The 22704-nt window shown below is 34.5% G+C and overlaps 1 protein-coding gene across 2 annotated transcripts in view; it reads right to left on the bottom strand.

Moving 5' to 3' along the window:
* The window catches only part of LOC121038947 (NKG2-F type II integral membrane protein-like), a 28463-nt gene extending 16605 nt beyond the window's left edge, over positions 1-11858 (bottom strand). The window contains exons 1-4 of one of the 2 annotated variants that reach the window (XM_040488933.1): positions 11596-11858; positions 11112-11189; positions 10583-10636; positions 9185-9333 (exon numbers count right to left, since the gene is read on the bottom strand). In XM_040488933.1, the coding sequence (XP_040344867.1) occupies positions 9185-9333; positions 10583-10636; positions 11112-11189; positions 11596-11782 (468 nt within the window). In that variant the 5' untranslated portion in view covers positions 11783-11858. The remainder of the gene's footprint in view (positions 1-9184; positions 9334-10582; positions 10637-11111; positions 11190-11595) is intronic. The other variant, XM_040488934.1, reaches the window with a different exon arrangement.
* Between the last annotated feature and the right edge of the window lie 10846 nt (positions 11859-22704).

Raw genomic sequence — 22704 nt, 5'->3', positions numbered from 1 at the left:
GGAGAAAATATTTGCAAATGACATATCAGATAAAGGGCTAGTATCCAAAATTTATAAAGAACTTACCAAATTCAACACCTCCCAAAACCAAGTAATCCAGTGAAGAAATGGGCAAAAGACATGAACAGACACTTTTCCAAAGAAATCCATATGGCAAACAGACACATGAAAAGATACTCAACATCACTCATCATCAGGGAGATACAAATCAAAACCACAATGAGATACCACCTCACGCTTGTCAGAATGGCTAGAATTAACAACTCAGGAAACAACAGCTGTTGGTGAGTATGCAAAGAAAGGGGACCCCTTCAGCACTGCTGGTGGCAGGCACTCTGGAAAACAGTATGGAGTTTCCTCAAAAAACAAAAACAAAAACAAAAACAAAAACAAAAACAAAAAAATAGAGCTACCCTACGACCCTGCAATTTCACTAGTAGGTATCTATCCAAAGGATACAAAAATGTTGATATTATATATATATATATATATATATATATATATATATATTTCACTAAAAGTTAACTAACTTGGATTTAAATAAAGTCTTAAAAAATAAATAAATTTCCAGGAGTTAAGCCAGGTTGATTATAAGAACTCACAAAATAAGACCCCTCTGGTTTTTGAAGCCAAATGTAATGGAAATTCATCTTATCTGAGTGTGTTCCCCATGTCTGGGGTGCTTTGTGTGAGGGCCTTTTCTTCTCCTCTCTCCACACTCATGGCATCCCTTCTTCTCATGCACGGTCCTGAGGGTCTGCCTAGCTTGTGACTGGATCTTTGGACTTTCTACGCTCTTGGATGTGTCCTATTTTCTACATTCAGCTGTTCAGAGTCTGTTCTGTAAGTCTTTGGGTCATTTTCTAGGTTATTTACAGTTATGTGGGTGTTATCTAGTTTTGTCCATGAGATGAGGTGAGTTTAGGACCTTCTTACTCTGCCTCTTCCCCAGAATTTGGGATACTATTTTCAAAGTGATCAAAGGCAAAAAATAACTCTCAACCAAGAATACCTTACTCAGCAAAGCTATCATTCCACAATACAGGAGAGATAAAGAACTTCCCACCATCCCAGGGGATGGTGGATTGGATCTGTTTCTACTCTGGCCGTAGGTGGCAGTCACAGGATTACAGCAACATGACTCCCCTGGTGATCTGTTAAAGCCATGCATCATAAGTACTAGACCTCTATCCCATAGAAATGCTAAAGGGAATTCTTCAAACTGAAACAGCAACCAAAAAAATCATAACATAAAAATGTATGAAAGTATGCAATCACTGGTACAGACAAAAGGAAAATGATCCTTGACAATGGTCCAGGCAATAATGTCTAGAATATGTCACCACAAGCACAGGCACCAAAAAATAAAATAAAAAGTGAGGCTACATTGAAATAAAGAGCTTTTGCACGGCAAAGGGAACAATCAATAAGCTGAAAATACAATGTATTGAATGAGAGAATGTAATTGCAAACCATGCATCTGACAAGGGGCTAATTTCCAACATATAAAAAGAACCTTTCCAACAGTATAACAAAAAAGAAACTAATCCAATTTTTAAAATGGGGAATGGATCTGAGTAGACATTTTTCAGTAGACATATAAATGGCCAGTAGGTACATGAAAAGGTGCCCAACAAATGACTCATCAGGGAAATACAAATCAGTGAGCATAAAGTAATGAGATAATCACCTCACATCTGTTCAGATGACTTTTATCACAAAGAGAAAAGATATTGGTAGAATGTGAAGAATGGGAAAAATTCAGGTGGGAGTGTAAATTGGTGCAGCCACAATGGAAAATAGTATAGTGGTTTTTCAAAAAATTAAAAATAGAACTATCAAATGATCTAGTAATCTCACTCTTGGTATATATTAAAAGGAACTGAAATAAGCATTTCAAAGGGATCTCTGTACAGCCATGCTCAATACAACATTACTTACAGTAGCCAAGATATGAAAACAAACTGTCTTCCAACAGATAAATGGTTATGAAGATATGATATGTATAATGACATGATATAGATATAGATTAGATATAGATATAGATATAGGTGATATAGATATAGATGGATATGGAAGTTAATTAAAGTCATAGAAGGAAGGAAGAAATGATAAACATATATTATTTGAAAGTTGATGCTAAAATATGAATAGTAGAAGAACTCGTGGTAGCCTCAAATGGAACAATACACCAAATTCCAAGGGCATCATCAATAGAATGGATAAATACGTTGTAGCAGAATCAGACAATAGAACAGCAAGGAATGTCGAGAAATTACAAATTCATGCAATTATAGGGATGGGTCTCACGAGTTTAGCTTTATCCAAAAAAGCCAAATATAAAGTATACACATAGTATGATTTCATTTATATAATGTGCTCTTTAATGAAGAAAAGGACATGAAAGGGGTATTTTGCAGTGCTGGTAAAATTCATTTCCTCATTCCATGTGACAGTGACACTTGAAAATTCTGCCATCTGTTGGCATGGATGACATGTGTTTTCATCTGTATGCATATAATACTTCAGTAAAATTATAAGAGAATATTATGAAAATATGCAAATACGTTTTAAAATTCTGTCAAACATTTAAAGAAGAGTTGATGCTTATTTTTCTCAAATTATTCCAAAAAATATGAATGGAAGGAACACTTCCAAACTCATTCTATGAGGCCAGCATTACCCTGATTCTAAAACCGGACAAACACCCCACCAATAAAGGGAACTATGGACTGATATCCTAGATGAACATGAATGCAAAAATTCTCAACAAACTACTAGCCTATTGAATCCAATAGTACATTAGAATAATCATTTACTATGATCAGGTGAGATGTATTCCTGGACTACAATGGTGGTACATTATTTGTAAATCAATCAATGTGATACAGCACATTAATAAAAGAAAGGCTAAGAAACTTATGATCTTTCCAATAGATGCAGAAAAAGCATTTGACAAAATACAACATCCAGCCATGATGACTCAACATAATAACCATCAACAAAGCAGGGATAGAGGGAATATGCCTCAACATAATAAAGGCCATATACAAAAAACCCACAGCTGATATTATCGTCAGTGGGGAAAAACTGGGAGCTCTTCCTCTACAGTCAGGAGTAAGACAGGGATGTCCACTCTCACCATTGTTATTTAATATAGTACTGGAAGTCCTAGCCTCAGCAATCAGACAATAAAAAGAAATAAGAAGGAGCCAAATCAGCAAGAGAGAAGTCAAATTTTCACTACTTCTAGATGACATGATACCCTATATAGAAAACCCAAAAGACCCCACCAAAAAGTTGCTGGAACTAATACATGAATTCAGTAAGTTGCAGGATACAAAATCAATGTACAGAATTCTGTTGCATTTCTATACACCAAAACTAAAGCATCAGAAAGAGAAATTAAAGAATCAATCCCATATAAAATTGCACCCCAAAGCATAAGACACTTAGGAATAAACATAACCAACCAGGTGAAAGCTCTGTACTTAAAAACTCTGAAACAGTAATGAAAGAAATTAGAAGGTGACACAAATAAATGAAAAAAACATTCCATGATCATGGATTGGGAAAAAAAATATATACACATTTAATACAATCCTTATCAAAATACCAATAGCAGTTTTCAAAGAGGTAGACCAATCTTAAAATATGTATGGAACCACAAAAGACCACGAATAGCCAAATCAATCTTGAAAAAGAAAGGCAAAGCTGGAGGCATCACAATTTTGGTCTTTAAGATGTATTACAAAGCCATAGTGATCAAGACAGTATGGCATTGGCACAAAAATAGATCAATAGAACAGAATAGAAAACTCAGAAATGACCCACAACTATATGGTCAACTAATCTTTGATAAAGCAGGAAAAAATATCCAATGGAAAGAGGATGGTCTCTTCAACAAATGGTGTTGAGAAAACTGGACAGAAATATGCAAAAAAAAAAAAAAAAAAAAAAAAACAAACCAGGATCAGTTTCTTACACCATACAAAAAAATAAATTCAAAATGGATAGAAGGTCTAAATGTGAGACAGGAAACTATCAAAATCCTAGAGGACAACACAGTCAATAACCTCTTTCACATCAGTCATAGCAACTTCTTATTAGATATATCTCCTGAGGCATAGGAAACAAAATAAAAAATGGACTATTGGGACTTCATCAAGATAAAAAAGCTTCTCCATAGAGAAGGAAGCAATCAACCAAACTAAAAGTCAATCTTTGGAATAAGAGAAGATATTTGCAAATTACATCTGATAAAGACTGAGTATCCAAAATCTATAGAGAACTTATAAAACTGAACACCCAAAAAACAAATAATCAAGTGAAAAAATGGGCAGAAAACATGAATAGACATTTTTTCACAGAAGACATACAGATGGCTAGCTAATAGACACATGAAAAAATGCTCAACATCACTCACCATCAGGGAATATTACAATGAGATATCACCTCACACCAGGTAGAACAGCTAAAATGAACCACACAGGAAACAACAAATGTTAGTGTGGATGCATAGAAAGGGGAATGCTCTAGCACTGTTGGTGGGAATGCAAACTGGTGAAGACACTCTGGAAAACAATATGGAGGTTCCTGAAAAAGTTAAAAAGATAACTACCCTACGATCCAGCAATTCCATCTCTAAGTATTTACCCAAAGGTTAAAAAAATACAGATATGAAGGAATACATGCAACCCAGTGTTTATAGCAGCATTATCAATAATAGCCAAATTATGGAAAGTGCCCAAGTGTCTATCGAGTGATGAATGGATAAAGAAGAGGTGTTACATATATATAATGGAATACTACTCAGCCAAAACATAAAAAATGAATGAATTTTTGCCATTTGTAATGATGTGGATGGAGCTAGAGAGTATTATGCTAAGTCATACTGAGAAAGACACTTACCATATACTGTATGCTTTTACTCATGTGGAATTTAAGAAACAAAACAGATGAATTTAGGGGAGAAAGAGGAGAGACAAACTAGAAAACAGACTCTTAACTAGAGAGAACAGAGTGATGATTACTGGAGGGGCGTGGGGGAGGAGATAGGTTAAATGGGTGATGGGTATTAAGGAGGGTACTTGTGATGAGCACTGCATATTGTAAGTGATGAATCACTAAATTCTACATCTGAATCTAATATTACACTATATGTTAACTAACTGAAATTTAATAAATTGCAAAAAAATATGACTTCTCTGTTGCAGAAGGCATTTGATAAAACTAATATTCTTATTTGAAAAAATAACTTTTAAAAACATAAAAATAAGAGAAAATACCACTCAAATATCTAGAGTAGTCAAGACAACAAAGCAAAATTAATATATATGTATTTTTTAAAAAATAGCTTTTTAAACAGGAAATTGAAATAAAAATACATAACTGGGGCGCCTGGGTGGCTCAGTTGGTTAAGCGTTCGACTTCGGCTGGGGTCATGATCTCACAGTTTGTGGGTTCGAGCCCCGCATCAGGCTCTGTGCTAACAGCTCAGAGCCTGGAGCCTGTTTCAGATTCTGTGTCTCCTCCTCTCTCGGCCAGCGCCCCCCCGCCCCAACCTATGCTCATGCTCTGCCTCTCTCTGTCTCTCAATAATAAATAAACGTTAAAAAAATTAAAAATAATACATAACTAGATTAATGAAACAGATTAGGAGGTGAAAATTTATACCCACATATATATAGGGAATGCAGATTTCAACAAAGATGCATAGTCATTCACTGGAGAAAGTATAGTCTTGTCAACAAACGCTGTGGAAATAACTATCAAATAATGTTAATAATTACATGCCCTAAGCTCCATACAAAAATGCTCCAAACTGATTGTAAACCTAAGTGTAAACTATCCACTTCTTTTAGTTTTTAGATAGACTTTTTAGACAGAACTCCAGAAACATGATCCAAAGAAGAACAAATTGATGAAGTATACTTCATCAAAATAAATGACTTCTGCTTTTTGAAGACAAAGAAAAATCACAGACTTGAAGGACATAACTGCAAATCATACATCTAATAAAAGACTTGCCGCCAGGTTACATAAAGAATTCTCAAAATGCAAATAAAAATTAAATATAATCAAATATTTCATGAATTACATCACCAAGAAACATAGAAGATTGGCAAATGAGTACAGGAAAAGATACTCAAAACTGTTTGTCTTAGGAACATTCAAATTAAAACCACCATAGACCAGACTTCCTGTTTTGGAAAAATATAGAGGATAGACTTTTCCCTATTCATCCCACTAAATATAGCTAGAACCCCTGGACATTATACATAATAAGACAACATAAGAAGATTTGGAAAGGTAATGAGAAAGCTGGCAGATCCCAGCCCTGGAAAACCGAGGAATGACAGGGAGGTCAGCTCCCTGGAATTTCTCTTCACCTCACATATCCCAGACTGGTGCCTGAGAGGCCAGCAAACCACAGACACAATAGGTACACACAAAAATCCCCCAAATATTTTTTCTCTCCCGTCAAAATAACGGGGAAAAGGCATGCTGGAAAGACAGAAAAGTTTTTGATACTAACTGAATTATTCCAATCCAAAACCATTGACTATCCAATAAAAATATAACTCAGGCTTGCAGGGGAATCAAGAGATTCTCCAATAAAGGAAAACTAAGAAAATGTACCACCACCAGATCCGCTCTGAAAGAACTGCTAAAGGGAATTATCTTAACAGAAGTTAAATGATAAAAGGAGTCCTGGATCATCAGGAAGAAAGAGGGAACAAAAGAAAGAATAAAACTACCATTAGGCTTAATGGACGGACTTTCTTTCATCTCTTGTATTTTCTAAATTGTTTGATATTTGAAGCAAACTTATCAGTTGAAGCAAAATTATAACATCCATGTGATTCTCAACATAAATAGAGAAATATTTAAGACAATTCTATTGTAAATGGGACACAGCAGAGGGACATAAAGAAAATTAAGGCTCTACATTTTACTTAAGCTGCTGTGGGTTGTGATAGACTGTGTAGTTGTGATATATGTATATATAATTTTATAAAGATATATAATAGATTACTATCTTATAAAGCATATTAGAGCTTATATACTTACATATATATATAAAACTGTATATATAACTATATATATAACTATAACTATATATATATATAACTCTCTATATAAAAATTAAATGTAAAGAAAAGAATCTACTTTGCTATAAATTTTGTTCCATCAATTACGTAGTGATGTAGAAAAGTATAACCTTCACTTTTATCTCGCAGCATCATAAATACAGCATCACAAATGGACCATAAACCTTAGTTAAAAGTTAATAAATCAATAAATCCTAGAAAGTCATATAGGAAATTATATTCATGAACTCTAACTAATTTCTGAAATGGGTCCCAAACAAGCACCAATGCCCAAAATGATAAATTGAATTATAGTAACATTAATAAATTTTGGTCATTAAAAGAGTAAACATGCAAGTCACAAGAGTCAAAGATCCATTTACATCTTAAAACTCAAAAAAGAGCTCTTATCTAAAATATGACAAGGACTTCTAAAAAGGGAAAAGAAGACACCATCTAGGAGAAATGGACAAGAGTCACACTTGAGCACTTCTCACTAACACAAAGGAAACGATCCTAATGAGTTACAGCCCAGAAAATGGTACTGTTATAAAACATTCAGAGCTTATTGTATTAATTTTGTCAGACTACTGCGTTTTGGATCAAGAACCCATTTGGTACAACATGTATTCACGCAATAAGCTAGAAAAATGTTGGAATAATCTAATAAATTGAAATACACACATACCTGTGAAGGTGAAATTTCATTCTAATGCTTAGAGGAAAATGTGTTATGATTACTCATAAATACCATGATAGTGTTATATTTCTACATTATTATTTTATTGTAATAAATATAATATTGACATGCCGAAATATATTATATACTATATTGTTATGCCTCATATATATTATTATAATTACAAAGTAATATGTAAAAAAGATACAGTAAAGGCTTTTCTTTTTTTAAGGTTTTATTTTTATGTAATCCCTATACACAGTGTAGGTCTTGGACTTAGAACCCCAAAGTCAAGAGTCGCATGCTCTACTGACTGAGTCAACTAGGTGCCCCAAAAAGGCTTTCCATAAAATAATTCTTCATGGTGCCCTCACCACATATTAAGAGTAAACTAAAGTTGTATATGAGAATAGATTTTAAAATATCATATTCTGTCACGACCGGCGCGACAAACACCGAGGTCAGGGTCCTGAGGGTAGGGGAATGCAAGAAAAAAAGAGAGAAGAGAAAGTTTGGGAACAGGAGGGTCCCCTGGGCTGATGGCCCAAGTGACGGCTTTATTGTTGCTGTACACAATCTTTTATAATATAAGACTCTTATGGATCAGGTCATTCTAAGAATAATCAGGTTTCACATAATCGCTGCCAACCAAAACATTTAGTTCTGTGTTTCTTGTGTATTTTCTAGACGGGTCACAAGACCTTGTTGATAAGATTGCTAGCAAAACACAGTTCCCATGTTTGTTTCTACCTGACTCGGGGTAGAAGAAGGGAGGTAGCATTACGGCCAACATCTGCAGACCACAGGCTTCAGGAATTAACTTTCTCAGCCTTGACAAGGCTTTCGTATGCCCTTGAAAGTGGGGGAATGGGAGGGGGAACCACCGGGTTGGCTAAGTCAACAGGGAACATTGCTCCACCCAGTCTCAGGCTGGCACCGGGGCCCGGCCCCCCACAATATTCATATAAGACAGCAGTGAAAATTCACAAACTATAGACAAATGCGATAGCATAGATGGATTACACATACATGAGGGCGAAGGGAAACACATATAAAAATTCATACCGCATGATTCCATTGACATAAAGTCCAAAAATAAGCAAAGATATTTCATAATATTGAAATTGGCAGGGCTGACAAAGGCCTGATGTGTGGTAAAATTAAATAGCAAACTTTATTTCTGGCAAAAGAGCATTTATAGAAGCACAATTTTCTATGAAAAGCAAAAAGTGAAATTATCAAGTGTACCTTAAAATATAAAAATATAAATAAAATATCATAGAGTCAAACTAGGTAATATTAACAGACTTTGAAATAAACTATAAATATGTACAAACCTATGAATGAACTCTACAAATATTCTATTAACTGACAAGCTATTCATAAAATCTGGAAATATTTGAAATCTTACCATTTCTTCTTCATCATCTATGTACAGCAGGTTAGAGTTCTTAGAAGCACAGGACATAAAACTCTCATTCCATGATTTTCTCTCAGTGCTAATGTAATAGCAATTGTTGGAATACACAAACCACTCTTTTGGACAACCACAGTGATGTGCTGGAGAAAGATTATGAGATATTACCCAAAAGCATTTTTTTTAAGTTTTTTTTTCAATATATGAAATTTATTGTCAAATTGGTTTCCATACAACACCCAGTGCTCATCCCAAAAGGTGCCCTCCTCAATACCCATCACCCACCCTCCCCACCCTCCCACCCCCCATCAACCCTCAGTTTGTTCTCAGTTTTTAACAGTCTCTTAAGCTTTGGCTCTCTCCCACTCTAACCTCTTTTTTTTTTCCTTCCCCTCCTCCATGGGTTTCTGTTAAGTTTCTCAGGATCCACATAAGAGTGAAACCATATGGTATCTGTCTTTCTCTGTATGGCTTATTTCACTTAGCATCACACTCTCCAGTTCCATCCACGTTGCTACAAAGGGCCATATTTCGTTCTTTCTCATTGCCATGTAGTACTCCATTGTGTATATAAACCACAATTTCTTTATCCATTCATCAGTTGATGGACATTTAGGCTCTTTCCACAATTTGCCTATTGTTGAGAGTGCTGCTATAAACATTGGGGTACAAGTGCCCCTATGCATCAGTACTCCTGTATCCCTTGAATAAATTCCTAGCAGTGCTATTGCTGGGTCATAGGGTAGGTCTATTTTTAATTTCCGAGGAACCTCCACACTGCTTTCCAGAGTGGCTGCACCAATTTGCATTCCCACCAACAGTGCAAGAGGGTTCGCGTTTCTCCACATCCTCTCCAGCATCTATAGTCTCCTGATTTGTTCATTACCCAAAAGCATTTTGAACACTAACAAATTCTAGTAAATTTACATACTTGTATATGGATATACATGCGTACATATTTGTGCACCCTCATAGGCCCATACAAATAAAACAAAATATGCTCACGTACACACAGAGAGAATGGTCAGCTTCTCATTCCCTAACTTATGTGTCCATATAAAGCAAACACACAAAAATATCTATCTCAGCATGCCCTGAGATCACTGAACAAAGCCACTTTTTTAGAATAGTAAAATGATTTATGTCTCATCATGTTATACCAGAAGAAAATTGAGGAAATTGGTAACAATGGGTATGGCAATTTTAAATGAGTATCTCTTCATATTGTTGCTTAAGAAATAATACTCTCGTATAATCATCATTTCTGAACCATTATTACCCAGTTTTGTAATTAATTTTCCTCCAAAAACTCCAGTACCATTGTTGCCCAGCCAAAGGTAGAGATAAAATAGAAACTATGTTAATATTAGAATTTTGAAAATCACTTTGTACCTTTCTGGATCTTTGTTGTCAGGGACAAATTTTTCTGCTCTGGTATTTCAGTAGCTGAAAAAATTAAATGAAGCCTCATAAAAATTTAATATTAAACCAAATACATCGTAATGATTTGAGTTTCTCAATTTAAAACTTTCTGTATTGTTTAGAATTAGAAAACTGTAATAAAATTTATATTACTAAGCAATATTAATAAAGTAATGATTAGGGAGAAAATATTTCGAAAGCCTACAAACCCAAACCTCACCATCTCTTACAGTATTTGGCATAATCGATCTCAAGAATTAATTTGTATTTCTCAACAACTTTTCTCCTAGATCATCTCTTTGAGTAATGACATCTGAACACATGTGTAATGCTGTCTGCAATTATTCTTTTATATTTTTGACAAATTCAGAATAACCATTGCACATTTAGAGCACATATGCATTAAAATGGAAATTCTATTCCATAATAGTAGGAGACATTTTGAGGCACTGACAGTCATTAAAATGAAAAGTTCCCAAATAGTCATTCAAACACTTACAGGTAACAACTACTATTGTTACCACAGTGGACATCAAGACAAGGCAGATGATTCCCAGGATCCTAGCAATGAGCTTCCCTGGAAATAATAGTAAATATTTAGAAGAGAAATGAAAACACTGAGAAAGGATGGAAGGAAATAATTATTTAGGAAAGTTACATATAAGAGAACTACAGATGCACAGGGAGTCACAAATAAACACTTGGACCCCAAGCCCATTATCTATCATTGTAATCTTTTCCCAGAATATACGACTGCATTTTAAGTAAAGGTAATACTCCATGAGCTTTTGGTCAAAGACTACAAATTACAATAGCTGAGTAAATTTAGTCTTTAGATTTCAATTAGAATACCATTATCCAACTCCAAGCTCTGATATTCACAAATGAAAACTATGAGCTCATTCCCGGCTCATTCTCTACACCCCTGCACCTTAACTGCACATCCTAGAACAGTTATACTGTGTGCATATTAAATGTTTTACCTTTGCAGTGATAGTTCTTGTCATTCCCTTGAAGATCCTGAGAAGCATTTTGAAGATTTAATTCTGCATAGAACAGTTCCTGCTCAGTTACTGAAATGGAAATATTAGTGCCCTTGGGTTTCATTTGCTGTCTCTTTGAGTCTTTCATCAGATTAAGTTCTGCATAAGTAACTTCTTGGCTATTCATGTCTGCAGCTGAGTCATGACAGGCACAGTGCTGTATGAAACTGTACTGAAGGTCTTGATAAATAGTGTATGTAATGTAAGGACAAGATTGCTCACACGGGGTGGAGTGCGGGGTAAGTGATACTACTCTTTTGCAGTTGAACAATATGAAATCTGGTACTAATTTCCTAAGAGCTTTAAAGGAGTGTGTCATGATAGAATAAATGGGTTTTACTCTGACATTCTATGTTTGACACAGTAGTATTGGTTGGAAAAACGTAAAGCAATAGATTAGTGAAGAAGAAAGGAATTCATGAATAACACTGTCCTCATTAATATAAGGCCAGATTCCACAGAAACATTTCAACACTATTAGAATAACTGGGTTAAAACTAAAATGCTGCGTTAGAAAGAAAATGTTGCACCAATGTTTTTGACAAGTTTTAAATCCATTATTGGTTAAAAGTTGAGTATTCTGATTGGGGAATTGTGTTTTAACACATATAGAACTATCCTGTAATAAATTACTTTTATTTGGTGACATACTTATTTATTAAAAGGTGATGTGTTATTATCAAATGATCTTTTGGGTTATTGTGGAGTTCTGAGAAATTATTAAATTTTAAAAGAAAAAATGTATATGTTCAAAACTGTTAATGTGACACACTAAACTTATCCAAAACTTGAACACTGAAAACAAAATTTTAAAAAGTGACTTTCTTAAAGAACTTTTTTAACACCAGAAACTACCATTAATTGTAATATGTGTAACCATAAAATGATAAAATTACAAAAGTATAGATCATTTGTGGAAGAACTGTTTTGGTACAAACTTCCAGAAAGATTTGTGAATGTTAAAAGTTGTGAGGGTAGTCTTAGTTGTGTAAGCAAGTGTAATAAACAGAAATTAAATGTAAATTAATAGTTCAGCCCATGAGCTCTGTAGTCAGTGAGATCTGGACCTACTTCTGCCTCTCAAATTTACAAAGTATGACCTTTAAAAAGTTACTTTGTGTCTAACTACCTAGTTTACTAATGTAAACTTGGAGCAAAATATGTAAAAATATAACACATATAAAGCATTCACTATTCAATCTGACTTTTATAAACTCTCAATATTAATTATTTTAAGTATTTTTAACACCATAGTCACATTATAACTACTGATTTGTTAGAGCATAAAACATTATTCATTACACAGTAGTGCCTTTCAGTATGGATTTTTTTTTTTTTTTTGAGTTTTGGTTAATTTTTAAAAGGTCTTTTGATTGTTTACAGTTAAGTTTAAATTAGCATTTTACGGAAGGTAGCTCATCCTGCTTTTTATGAAAACCAAACTGCTTTCATTTACCTAAGTAAGTGTGTAATGTTTGACTCTCACGATGCGATGAATTCACTTTAAGAATCTATTTTTAAAGGCTGGGCTAAATATCAAATCATACATGTAATTATATCTATACTGATGACAAATTCAAAATTAAGTGTTTCTTGCCATGATGCTTATGGGATTTCACTCAACATTATATTAACTTACAAACCCAATTATATGCGTCTGTGTGTGTACATGATTACTTCTCCACAGGCAAGATTAAATATTTTTAAAAAGTCTCCAATGTATTTCATATTCATTCTTGTTTGTTACCCTGAATTGTTGGAATACAGATACCAATGTTCTCTGTGATTTCATTGTATATTAGCTGTGCCTCAGATGCATCCCACCAGCATTTATAATCTCCCACTCACTGGGGTGACGGAGTAAAGAGACAGGACAGTAGTGACACATGACTTCTGTGGCCCAGACACTCATGCATCTTCCAGAGGGAGCCAGGTTACTCTTGTAAACAGATGATATCTGTGGTTTTCACAGCCTGCTGGCCCTGTGTGACCTCAGAAGGAGGCAATAATGGAAAAAGTAGATTTCTCATCAATGTGTCACTTCAAATTTGAACAGGAAATTCTTACCCTTGGGCTATTTTGAAGCCCATTTATATTATCACACGCCTCCAGAATGCAGAGACTTGCAGCTTGTAGTGTGTCGTTTAATTTGTCCATTGGCAAATGCCCTTGAGAAATGTTTAGGTTCCACAAGATTTTGGGATCAGAAACTTGACCACCCAGGCTGTTCTTCCATCTGAATCACAAACACTGAGGACTTAGGCCTTGTGAGAAATACCTTAGATGTTTACGTTTTAGACAAAGTTGCTAAATATTACATACTTCTTTCTCTTATGCCCTTGCTATGTCATTTCTATTATACTGAAAATATTCTAAAACCATCATCCCCATAACAAGTATTTAATGTTTTTGGTACTAATTCTGAAGACTTGCTATATTTTCGGCTTTCTTGTCACTGTCACAAAGTCATTAATTTCCAAACTTTTCTTCTCAATTTTTCTGCCCTAAGTTTTAAGATACCTTCATTCAATTTTGTCATGCATAAATGAGTTATTAGGTTTCTGCGGAAAACGAGAAATTTCTGGAAAGGAGAAAATATCAAACAATATTGAACAATAACACCATGGCAGAAATTGAAACATTAAATAATTATTCATATTATTCATTGATTCATCCTCTCATGATAACTAGTTGTCTGTATTTTAATCAATATATTTGTTCTCATTGACAAAAGCCTGAGTCTAATTCCATAGGGGAAAAATGAAGGTAATTTTTAAAAATTCAGTGAGGGCAGAAAAAGTACTTTTTAAAAAATGTTTATTTATTTATTTTTGAGAGAGCGACAGAGACAGCACAAGCAGGTAGAGACAGAGAGGTAGAGAGAGAAGACCAAGCAGGCTCTGTGCTGTCTGCACCAAGCCTGACACGGGGCTTGAACTCATGAAACGTGACATCATGGAGGCACCTGGGTGGCTCAGTCGGTTGAGTGTCTGACTTCGGCTCAGGTCACGATCTTACAGTTTGTGATTTCAAGCCCCACATCGGGCTCTGTGCTGACAACCCAGAGCCTGGAACTTCCTTCAGATTCGGTGTCTTCCTCTCTCTCTTCCCCTTCCCTGCACACACTCTGTCTCTCAACAATAAATGTTAAAAAAAAAAAATGTGACATCATGACCCAACATGAAATCAAGAGTTGGCCGCTTAACCAACTGAGCCACCTGGGTGCTCCCAAAAAGTACTTGTAAACAAGGATTTTTACATGTAGGTTTCTACTGGTCTGTAGTTTTTCCTTTGCAACAGTGGGGGATAATTTTATCTGTTAATGATGCATAGTTGACATACAATATTGTATTAGTTCCAGTGTATAACACAGTAAGTCAAACTCTACACAGAATGAAATGTTCACCCTTATAAATCTTATGACCCTTTGTCAGCACACTAAGTTATAAAAATATTATTGACTATATTCCCTACGCTGTAATTAATACCCCGGTGACTTACTTATTTTTTAAGTGTTTATTTAAATTCCAGTTAGTTAACAAACAGTGTAACATTAGTTTTAGGTGTACAATATAGGGATTCAACACTTCCGTGCAACACCCGGTGCTCGTCACAAGTACACTCCTTAATCCCCATCATCTATTTAACCCATCCTCCCACACGTCTCCCCTCCGGCAACCATCAGTTTGTTCTCCATAGTTGAGAGCCTGTTTCTTGCTTTGCCCCTCTCCCCACCCTCTTCCCTTTACTATTTGTTTTATTTAATTTCCACCTATGAGTGAAATCATATGGTATTTGCCTTTCTCTGGATGACTTATTTTGCTTAGCATAATACACTGTAGCTCCATCAACATTGTTGCAAATGGCAAGATTTCATTCTTTTTGATTGAATGATATTCCATCGTGTGTGCTTACGTGCGCGCGCACGTGTGTGTGTGTGTGTGTGTGTGTGTGTACTCAACCGTCTGAGCCACCCAGGAACTTATCATAAAGAAAAGATAAAGGACTCAAATAAATAAAATCACAAATGAGAAAGGAGAAATAACAACCGACAGCACAGAAATACAATTATAAGAGATTATGAAAAACTATGAACCAACAAATCGGACAACCTGGAAGAAATGGATAAATTCCTAGAAACATATAAACTCCTAGAACTGAATCAGGAAGAAATAGAAAACTTGAACAGATGGGTAACCAGCAACAAAAATCATCAGTAATCAAAAAACTCCCAACAAACAAAATTTTAGGGCCAGATGGATTCGCAGGTGAACTCTATCAAATATTTAAAGAGGAGTTAATACCTATTATTCTCAAAGTATAAGACATTTCTTCCCTCCTTCCTCCCTCCCTGCCTCCTTTCTCCCTCCCTCTCTCCCTCCTCCCTCCCTCCCTCCTTCCTCCCTCCCTCCCTCCTCCCTCCCTTCCTTCCTCCCTTCCTTCCTTCCTTCCTTCCTTCCTTCCTTCCTTCCTTCCTACCTCTCTCTCTCTGTCTCTCTTTCTCTTTCTTTCAACACAAACTCCACCAGAATTGAGACCCTAAAGAACTCTCTGGTCAGAGGTGTGGGCAGAGGTTTGTGCTGGTCTTTAGGGGAGGGGTCCACCACTCTGGGACTGACATAAACTTGACTGAAAAGGCCAGTCCTGCCAGGACGCAGGGGTGATGGGCTTGGTGTAAACAAGTTAGGCAGCCAGTGTTTCACTGCAATGCTTCCTGCAGGTGGGTGGGTGTTTATGCTAGATACAGGAGAGGGAAATGGCATAAGCCCCCTCCTTTTTGCCAGGAGAGGCATTTCAGTCAACACTGCCTCTCAGGGGTGTGCTCCGATAAGAGTGAATAATCACCCCCGCGTGTGCCCCGGGTGTTCTTCAGATTGCTATTTCCATGTCATCTGCCCCCATGTTGTTTGCTTGCCTTCTCTCCAGGAGCAGGGTGGTGCCTTCAGGGCTCTATCCTAGTCAAGCTCATGGACCCTTAAAACTCCAGACATTAAGCCCTATAGTTGCAAAAACTCATGAAATCCAGCCTCTTGTTTTCCAAGCCATGGCCTTGGGGAAAGGTTCTTTTTGTGTTCCTGTGTGCACCTGTCTCTCACCCTTATCCGTGACCATGGCTCCCTTCCCTCCACAGCACTCATGATCCCTTTCTTCCCTAAACCACATCTCTGCACTTCCTTCTTTCTTTGATGTGGCCTCTTCTGTCCCTTTAGTTGTTGAGTTTGTTCTGTCAGTTTTTAGGTCACTTGCTGGGATATTTAAGATGATCTGATAGTTATCTAGTTGTGTTTTTGGAACAAGACACGCCTAAGTTCCTTTTATTCTGCCACCAACTTCCTCCTTCCTCCTGTGACTTATTTATTTTTAACTGAGTGCTTGTACCACTTAATTCCTTTCACTTATATCACCCATCACTCCTCTCCCCTCCCCTGTGGCAGTTAGCACTTTGGTCTCTATATGCATGAGTTGGTTTCTCGTTTCTGTTTTTGTTTTGTTTTGGTTTGCTTTGCTTTCCTTTTTCTATTCCATATATATGTAAAATCACACAGTGTTTGTCTTTCTTGGTCTGACATATCCTGGGTATTTTAAATAATGCCACAGTAAAAATAGGGTGCCTACAACTCCTCAGTTAATGGTTTCATTTTATTCAGAAAAACACCTGGAAGTGGAATTTTTGTATCTTAAAGTGTTTTTACTTTTAATTTTTTAAGTAACCTCCATATTCTTTTCTCTTCTGGCTACAGTAATTTACATTCCCACCAGCAACACATGAGGGGTCTTTGTCTACATCCTCACCCGCACTTGTTATTTATTGTCATTTTGATTCTATCTATTTTAACAAGTGTGAGGTGATATCTCATTGTGGTTCTGAATTGCATTTCCCTGATGATTAGAGATGTGGAGTATCTTTTAATGTGTCTGTTGACCACTATACATCTTCTTTGAAAGAATGTTTATTCAGTTTCTCTGCCCATCTTTTAATTGTTTGGGGGTTTTGGGGGGGGGGGTTGAGTTGTAAGAAATCTTTGTGTATTTTGAATATTAATCCCTTGTGGATATATCATTTGCAAGTATCATGTGCCACCAGTAGGTTGCGCTTTTTTGTTTATGATTTCCTTTGTTGTGTGAAAGATTTTTAATTTGATATATATATATGTATATATATCCCCACTTGTTTATTTTTGTTTTTGTTGCCTTTGCCTGAGAAGACAGATCCAAAAAATAGTTTAAGACCTATGTACAAGAATTTACTGGGTTTTCCTTTTTTGTGTTTTATGGCTTCAAGTCTTTAAGCTTTGAGTTTATTTTTATATACAGTGTAAGAAAGTTGTCCAGATTCTGTTTGTTTGTTTGTTTGCATGTAGTTGTCCAATTTTTTCAACACCATTTATTGAAGATGGTCTTTAACCCGTTGTATATTTTTGCATCCTTTGTCATATTAATTTACCATATAAGTACATGTTTCTTTCTGGGCTTTCCATTGTGTTCCATTGATTTATATAAGTCTATCGTTGTGCCAGTACCATATTATTTTGATTACTATAGCTTTTTAGTATAGTTTGAAATGTAAGAAAATAATATCTTCAGTTTTGTTCTTGTTTCTAAAGATGGCTTTGGATATTGAGTCTTTTGTAGTTCCAAACAATTTTAGGATAATTTATTCTAGTTCTTGGAAAAATTCTATTGGCATTTTGATAAAGATTGCATTGAATCTGTAGGTTGTTTTGGGAGCATGGATATAGTCACAATATTAATTCATCCTGCCATAAATACAGTATATCTTCCCATTTATTTATGTCATCTTCTAATTTCTTTTATCAATGTCTTACTTCAGATATAAGGCTTTATTGTGCTTACTTAAATTTATTCCTAGGTATTTTATTCTTGTAGATGCAATTACAAATGGCATTGTTTTCTTAATTTCACTTTTTGATAGTTTGTTATTAGTGTGTAGAAATGCAACAGATTTCTACATTTAAATTTTGTATCTTCCAACTTAACTGATTTCATTTATTAGTTCTAATAGTTATTTAGTAGAGTCCTTAGATTTTTCTACCTACAGTATCATGCCATCTGCAAATGGTGACAGTTTTACTTTTTCCTTATAAATTTTATTTATTTATTTTTTTTGTTTTTTCAGATTATTGTGGCTAGGACCTATAGTACTGTGTTGAATAAAAAATGATAAGAATAGGTATCTTGTCTTTATCTTGGTCTTAAAGCAAAAGTTTTTGGCGTTTCACTGTTGAGAATGATGTTAGTTGTGGGCTTGTAATATCTGGCCTTTATTATGTGGATGTACATTCCCTCTCTATACACTTTCTTTGTAGTTTTTATCATAAACAGATGTTGAATTTTGTCAAGTGCTTTATCTTAATCATATGATCATATGATTTTAATCTTTCATGTAGTTAATGTGATGTATCAAGTTGATTGATTTGCAGTTATCAAACCATCCTTGCATACATGTAATAAATCCCACCTGATCATGGTGTGTGATCCTTTTAATGTGTTGTTTAATTCAGTTTGCTAATATGTTGGTGAGGATTTTTGCATGTTCACTGGGATTATGAACATATTATATTTTTGAATTTGGTGTCCTTATCTAGTTTTGATATCAGGGAAACGTTGGCCACACAGAATGAATTTGGAAGCTTTCCTTTGTTTTCAATTTTAGAACTAATTTGATAAGAATAGGTATTAATTCTTCGTTAAAAGTTTGGTAGAATTCACCTGTGAAACCATCTGGTCCTGGATATGTGTTTGTTGGGAGTCTTTTGATTAGTAATTCAATTTCTTTACTACTAATTGTTTTTCAGGTTTTATTTTTCTTCCTGATTCTGTTCTGAAAGATCGTATATTTCTGGAAAGTTATCTTCTTCTTCTAGGTTATCCAGTTTGTTGGCATATAATTGTTCACCCTAAGTCTCTCATGATATTCTGTATTTGTCAGGTGTCTGTTGTAATTTATCCCTTTCATTTTTGTGAATGTATTTATTTGGGCCCTCACTCTTTTTTTCTTGATGATTCTAGCTAAAGATTTTCCAATTTTCTTTATTTTTCCAAAGAAGTAGCTCTTAGTTTCCTTGATCATCTCTGTGGTGTTTATAGTCTATGTTTCAATTATTTCCATTCTCATCTTCTTCATATATTACTTTTTCATATATTTCCTTCTAGTATATTTAATAGATATGTGTGTATGTACATATATAAATAGATAGATATCTTTTCCTAATTCCCTTAGATATAAAGATAGACTGTTTATTTTAGATTTTTTCTTATTTATTGAGATAGGCCTGTATCATTGTTAACTTTTCTCTTTAAACTGATTTAGATGTGTCTCAGAGATTTTGAGACATTATTATTTAATTTCCATTTTTCTCCAGGAATTTTTTATTTTCTCATTGATTTCTTCATCGAACCATTTTTTGGTTAGTAACATGTTGTTTAGCCTCCACATGTTTGAGTTTTAGCAAATTTTTTTCTTGTAAATGATTTCTCGATTCATACCTTGATGCTCAGAAAAGATGCATGATATGATTTCAGTCTTCTTTAATTTAATGAGACTTGTTCTGTGACCTGACATGAAATCTATTCTGCAAAATGTTCCAAGTGCACTTAAAAAGAATGTGCACTCTGCTGATTTGGGATGTAATGTTCTGTACATATGTATTAAGTTCATCTAGTCTAATGTGCCTCTCTTTCCTTATTGATTTTCTGTTTTGATAGTCTACCTACTGATTCAAGAGAGGTGTTAGTGTCTCCTACTATTACTTCATTACTGTCAATTTCTCCCCTGTGTCTCTTAATATTTGCTTTATTTGTTTAGGTACTCCTATGTTGACTGCATATATATTTACAATTGTTCTATCCTCCGGTTGGATTTTTCCCTTTATCATTATGTAATGCCCTTCTTCCTTTCTTGTTACAGTTTTGTTTAAAATCTATTTTGTCTGATATAGGTACTGCTACCCTACCTTTCTTTTTATTTCCATGTGAAATGGGATATTTTTTTCCATCTTTTCTCTGTTAGTCAGTATGTGTCTTTAGGTCTGAAATGAGTTTCTTGTAGAGGGCATATAGATGGGTTTTGTTTCTTATCCAGTCAGTCACTATTCAGTCCTTTGATTGAAGCATTTAGTTCATTTACATTTAAAGTAATTATTGATAGGTATGAACTTACTGCCATTTTGTTAATTGTTTCCTGGTTGTTTTGTACTTTTTTTCTGTTTTTTTTGTTTGTTTGTTTGTTTGTTTGCTTGTTTATTTTTTGGTTTGAGGGTGTGTTGTGTTTTGCTTTCTTCTCTTGTGTTTTGATGACTTTCTTTAGTGTTATGTTCTGACTCCTTTCTGTATTTTGTGTGTGTGACTATAGTAAGATTTTGGTTTGTGGTTCCAGTAAGTTTCATAGATATAACACATGTACATAACAGTCTATTTTAAGTTAATAGTTTCTTAGGTTCAAACACATTCTGTAAGCATTACATTTTTACTACCCTCCCCCAACATATTTTGTGCTTTTGACACAATGTATTACTTCTTTTTACATTGTGTGTCATTTAAACAATTATGTTTAGTTGATATTTCCACTTTGGTCTTTTAATCTTCATATTAGCTTTATAAGTGGTTGATCCATGACCTTTAATATATGCTTGGTTTTTGCCAGTGAGATTTCTTCTTTTATAACTTTCACACTTCTATTTATGACTTTTTCTTTTTCCTTAAAACGTTTTTTTAACATTCTTGTAAGTCCAGTTTAGATGTCATGAACTCTTTTAACTTTTGTTGGTCTGTGAAACCTTTTATTTCTCAAATCTGAATAATCTTGCCAGTGGAGAATTCTTGGTTTAGGCTTTTCCTTTTCAGCATTTTGAGTATACAATGCCAATTCTTTCCGACCTATAAAGTTTCTGCTGAAAATTCAGCTGACAGTTTTATGGGGCTTCTCCTGTATATAACTAGTTAATTTTCTCTTTCAGATTTTAAGATTCTCTGTATTTAATTTTTGCCATTTTAGTTAGTATGTGTCTTGTTGTGGACCACTTTGCATTCATCTTGTTTGGAGTTTTCTGTGCTTCTTAGACCCAGATATCTGTTTGCCTCCCCAAGTCAGTATAGTTTTCTGCTATTATTTATTCAAGTAAGTGCTTTTGCTTTTTCTATTTTCTTCTTCTGGGATTCTTGCAATGCAAATATTAGTAAACTTGATGTTGTCCAGAATTTTCTTATTCTCATTTTTAAAAATTCTTCTGCTTCTATGATTTCCACTACCCCATCTTCCAGATCACCGATCCCTTCTACATCACCTAATTTTCTGTTGATTCCTTCTAGTGTATTTTTAAGTTTTAGTTATCATACACTTCAGTTCTGATTGATTTTTTTTATATGTTCCATTTTTTTTTTTGAAATTTGACTGTGCTCATCCTTTCTTCTCCAGACCTTGGTGAGCATCTCTTTCACCATTACTTTGAACTTCTTATCAGGTAGATTGTTTACCTCCATTTCATTTTGATCTTTTTCTGAGATTTTGTCTTGTTCTTTAATTTGAAACATGTATTAAAGTAACTGAATTCATTATATAAACCTTCATACAAAAAAAATCTGTAAACTCAGATGGCATTAGTAGTGAATAATGACACTTAAAAATATAACATAATCATATTGTTGCAGCCACTATGGAAAACAATATGCAGTTCCTCAAAAAATTAAAGATAGAAATGCCATAACACCCAGAAATTCTTCTTCTGGTTATTTGTCCAAAAAAAATGAAAACCTTTATTCCAAAGATATAAGCACCTGTATGTTTATTGTGGCATCATTTACAATAGCCTAAATATGGAGGCAGTATAGATGTCTAAAATAGATGAATAGATAAAGAAAATGTTATATATATATAAAGATTATTATAGTATTATATTATATATAATATACTATATGTATTATATATGTAAAGATTATATATATTATACATATTATATATATGTAAAGATTATATGTGTATATATGTATACATATATGTATGTATATATGTAAAGATTATATATATACACA

This window comes from Herpailurus yagouaroundi, unplaced genomic scaffold, assembly GCF_014898765.1.
Source record: "Herpailurus yagouaroundi ecotype Mexico unplaced genomic scaffold, PumYag 166, whole genome shotgun sequence".
Classification (NCBI taxonomy): domain Eukaryota; kingdom Metazoa; phylum Chordata; class Mammalia; order Carnivora; family Felidae; genus Herpailurus; species Herpailurus yagouaroundi.
Note: the sequence above shows the minus strand (reverse complement) of the source record. Positions and strands in the feature narration are given on the sequence as shown.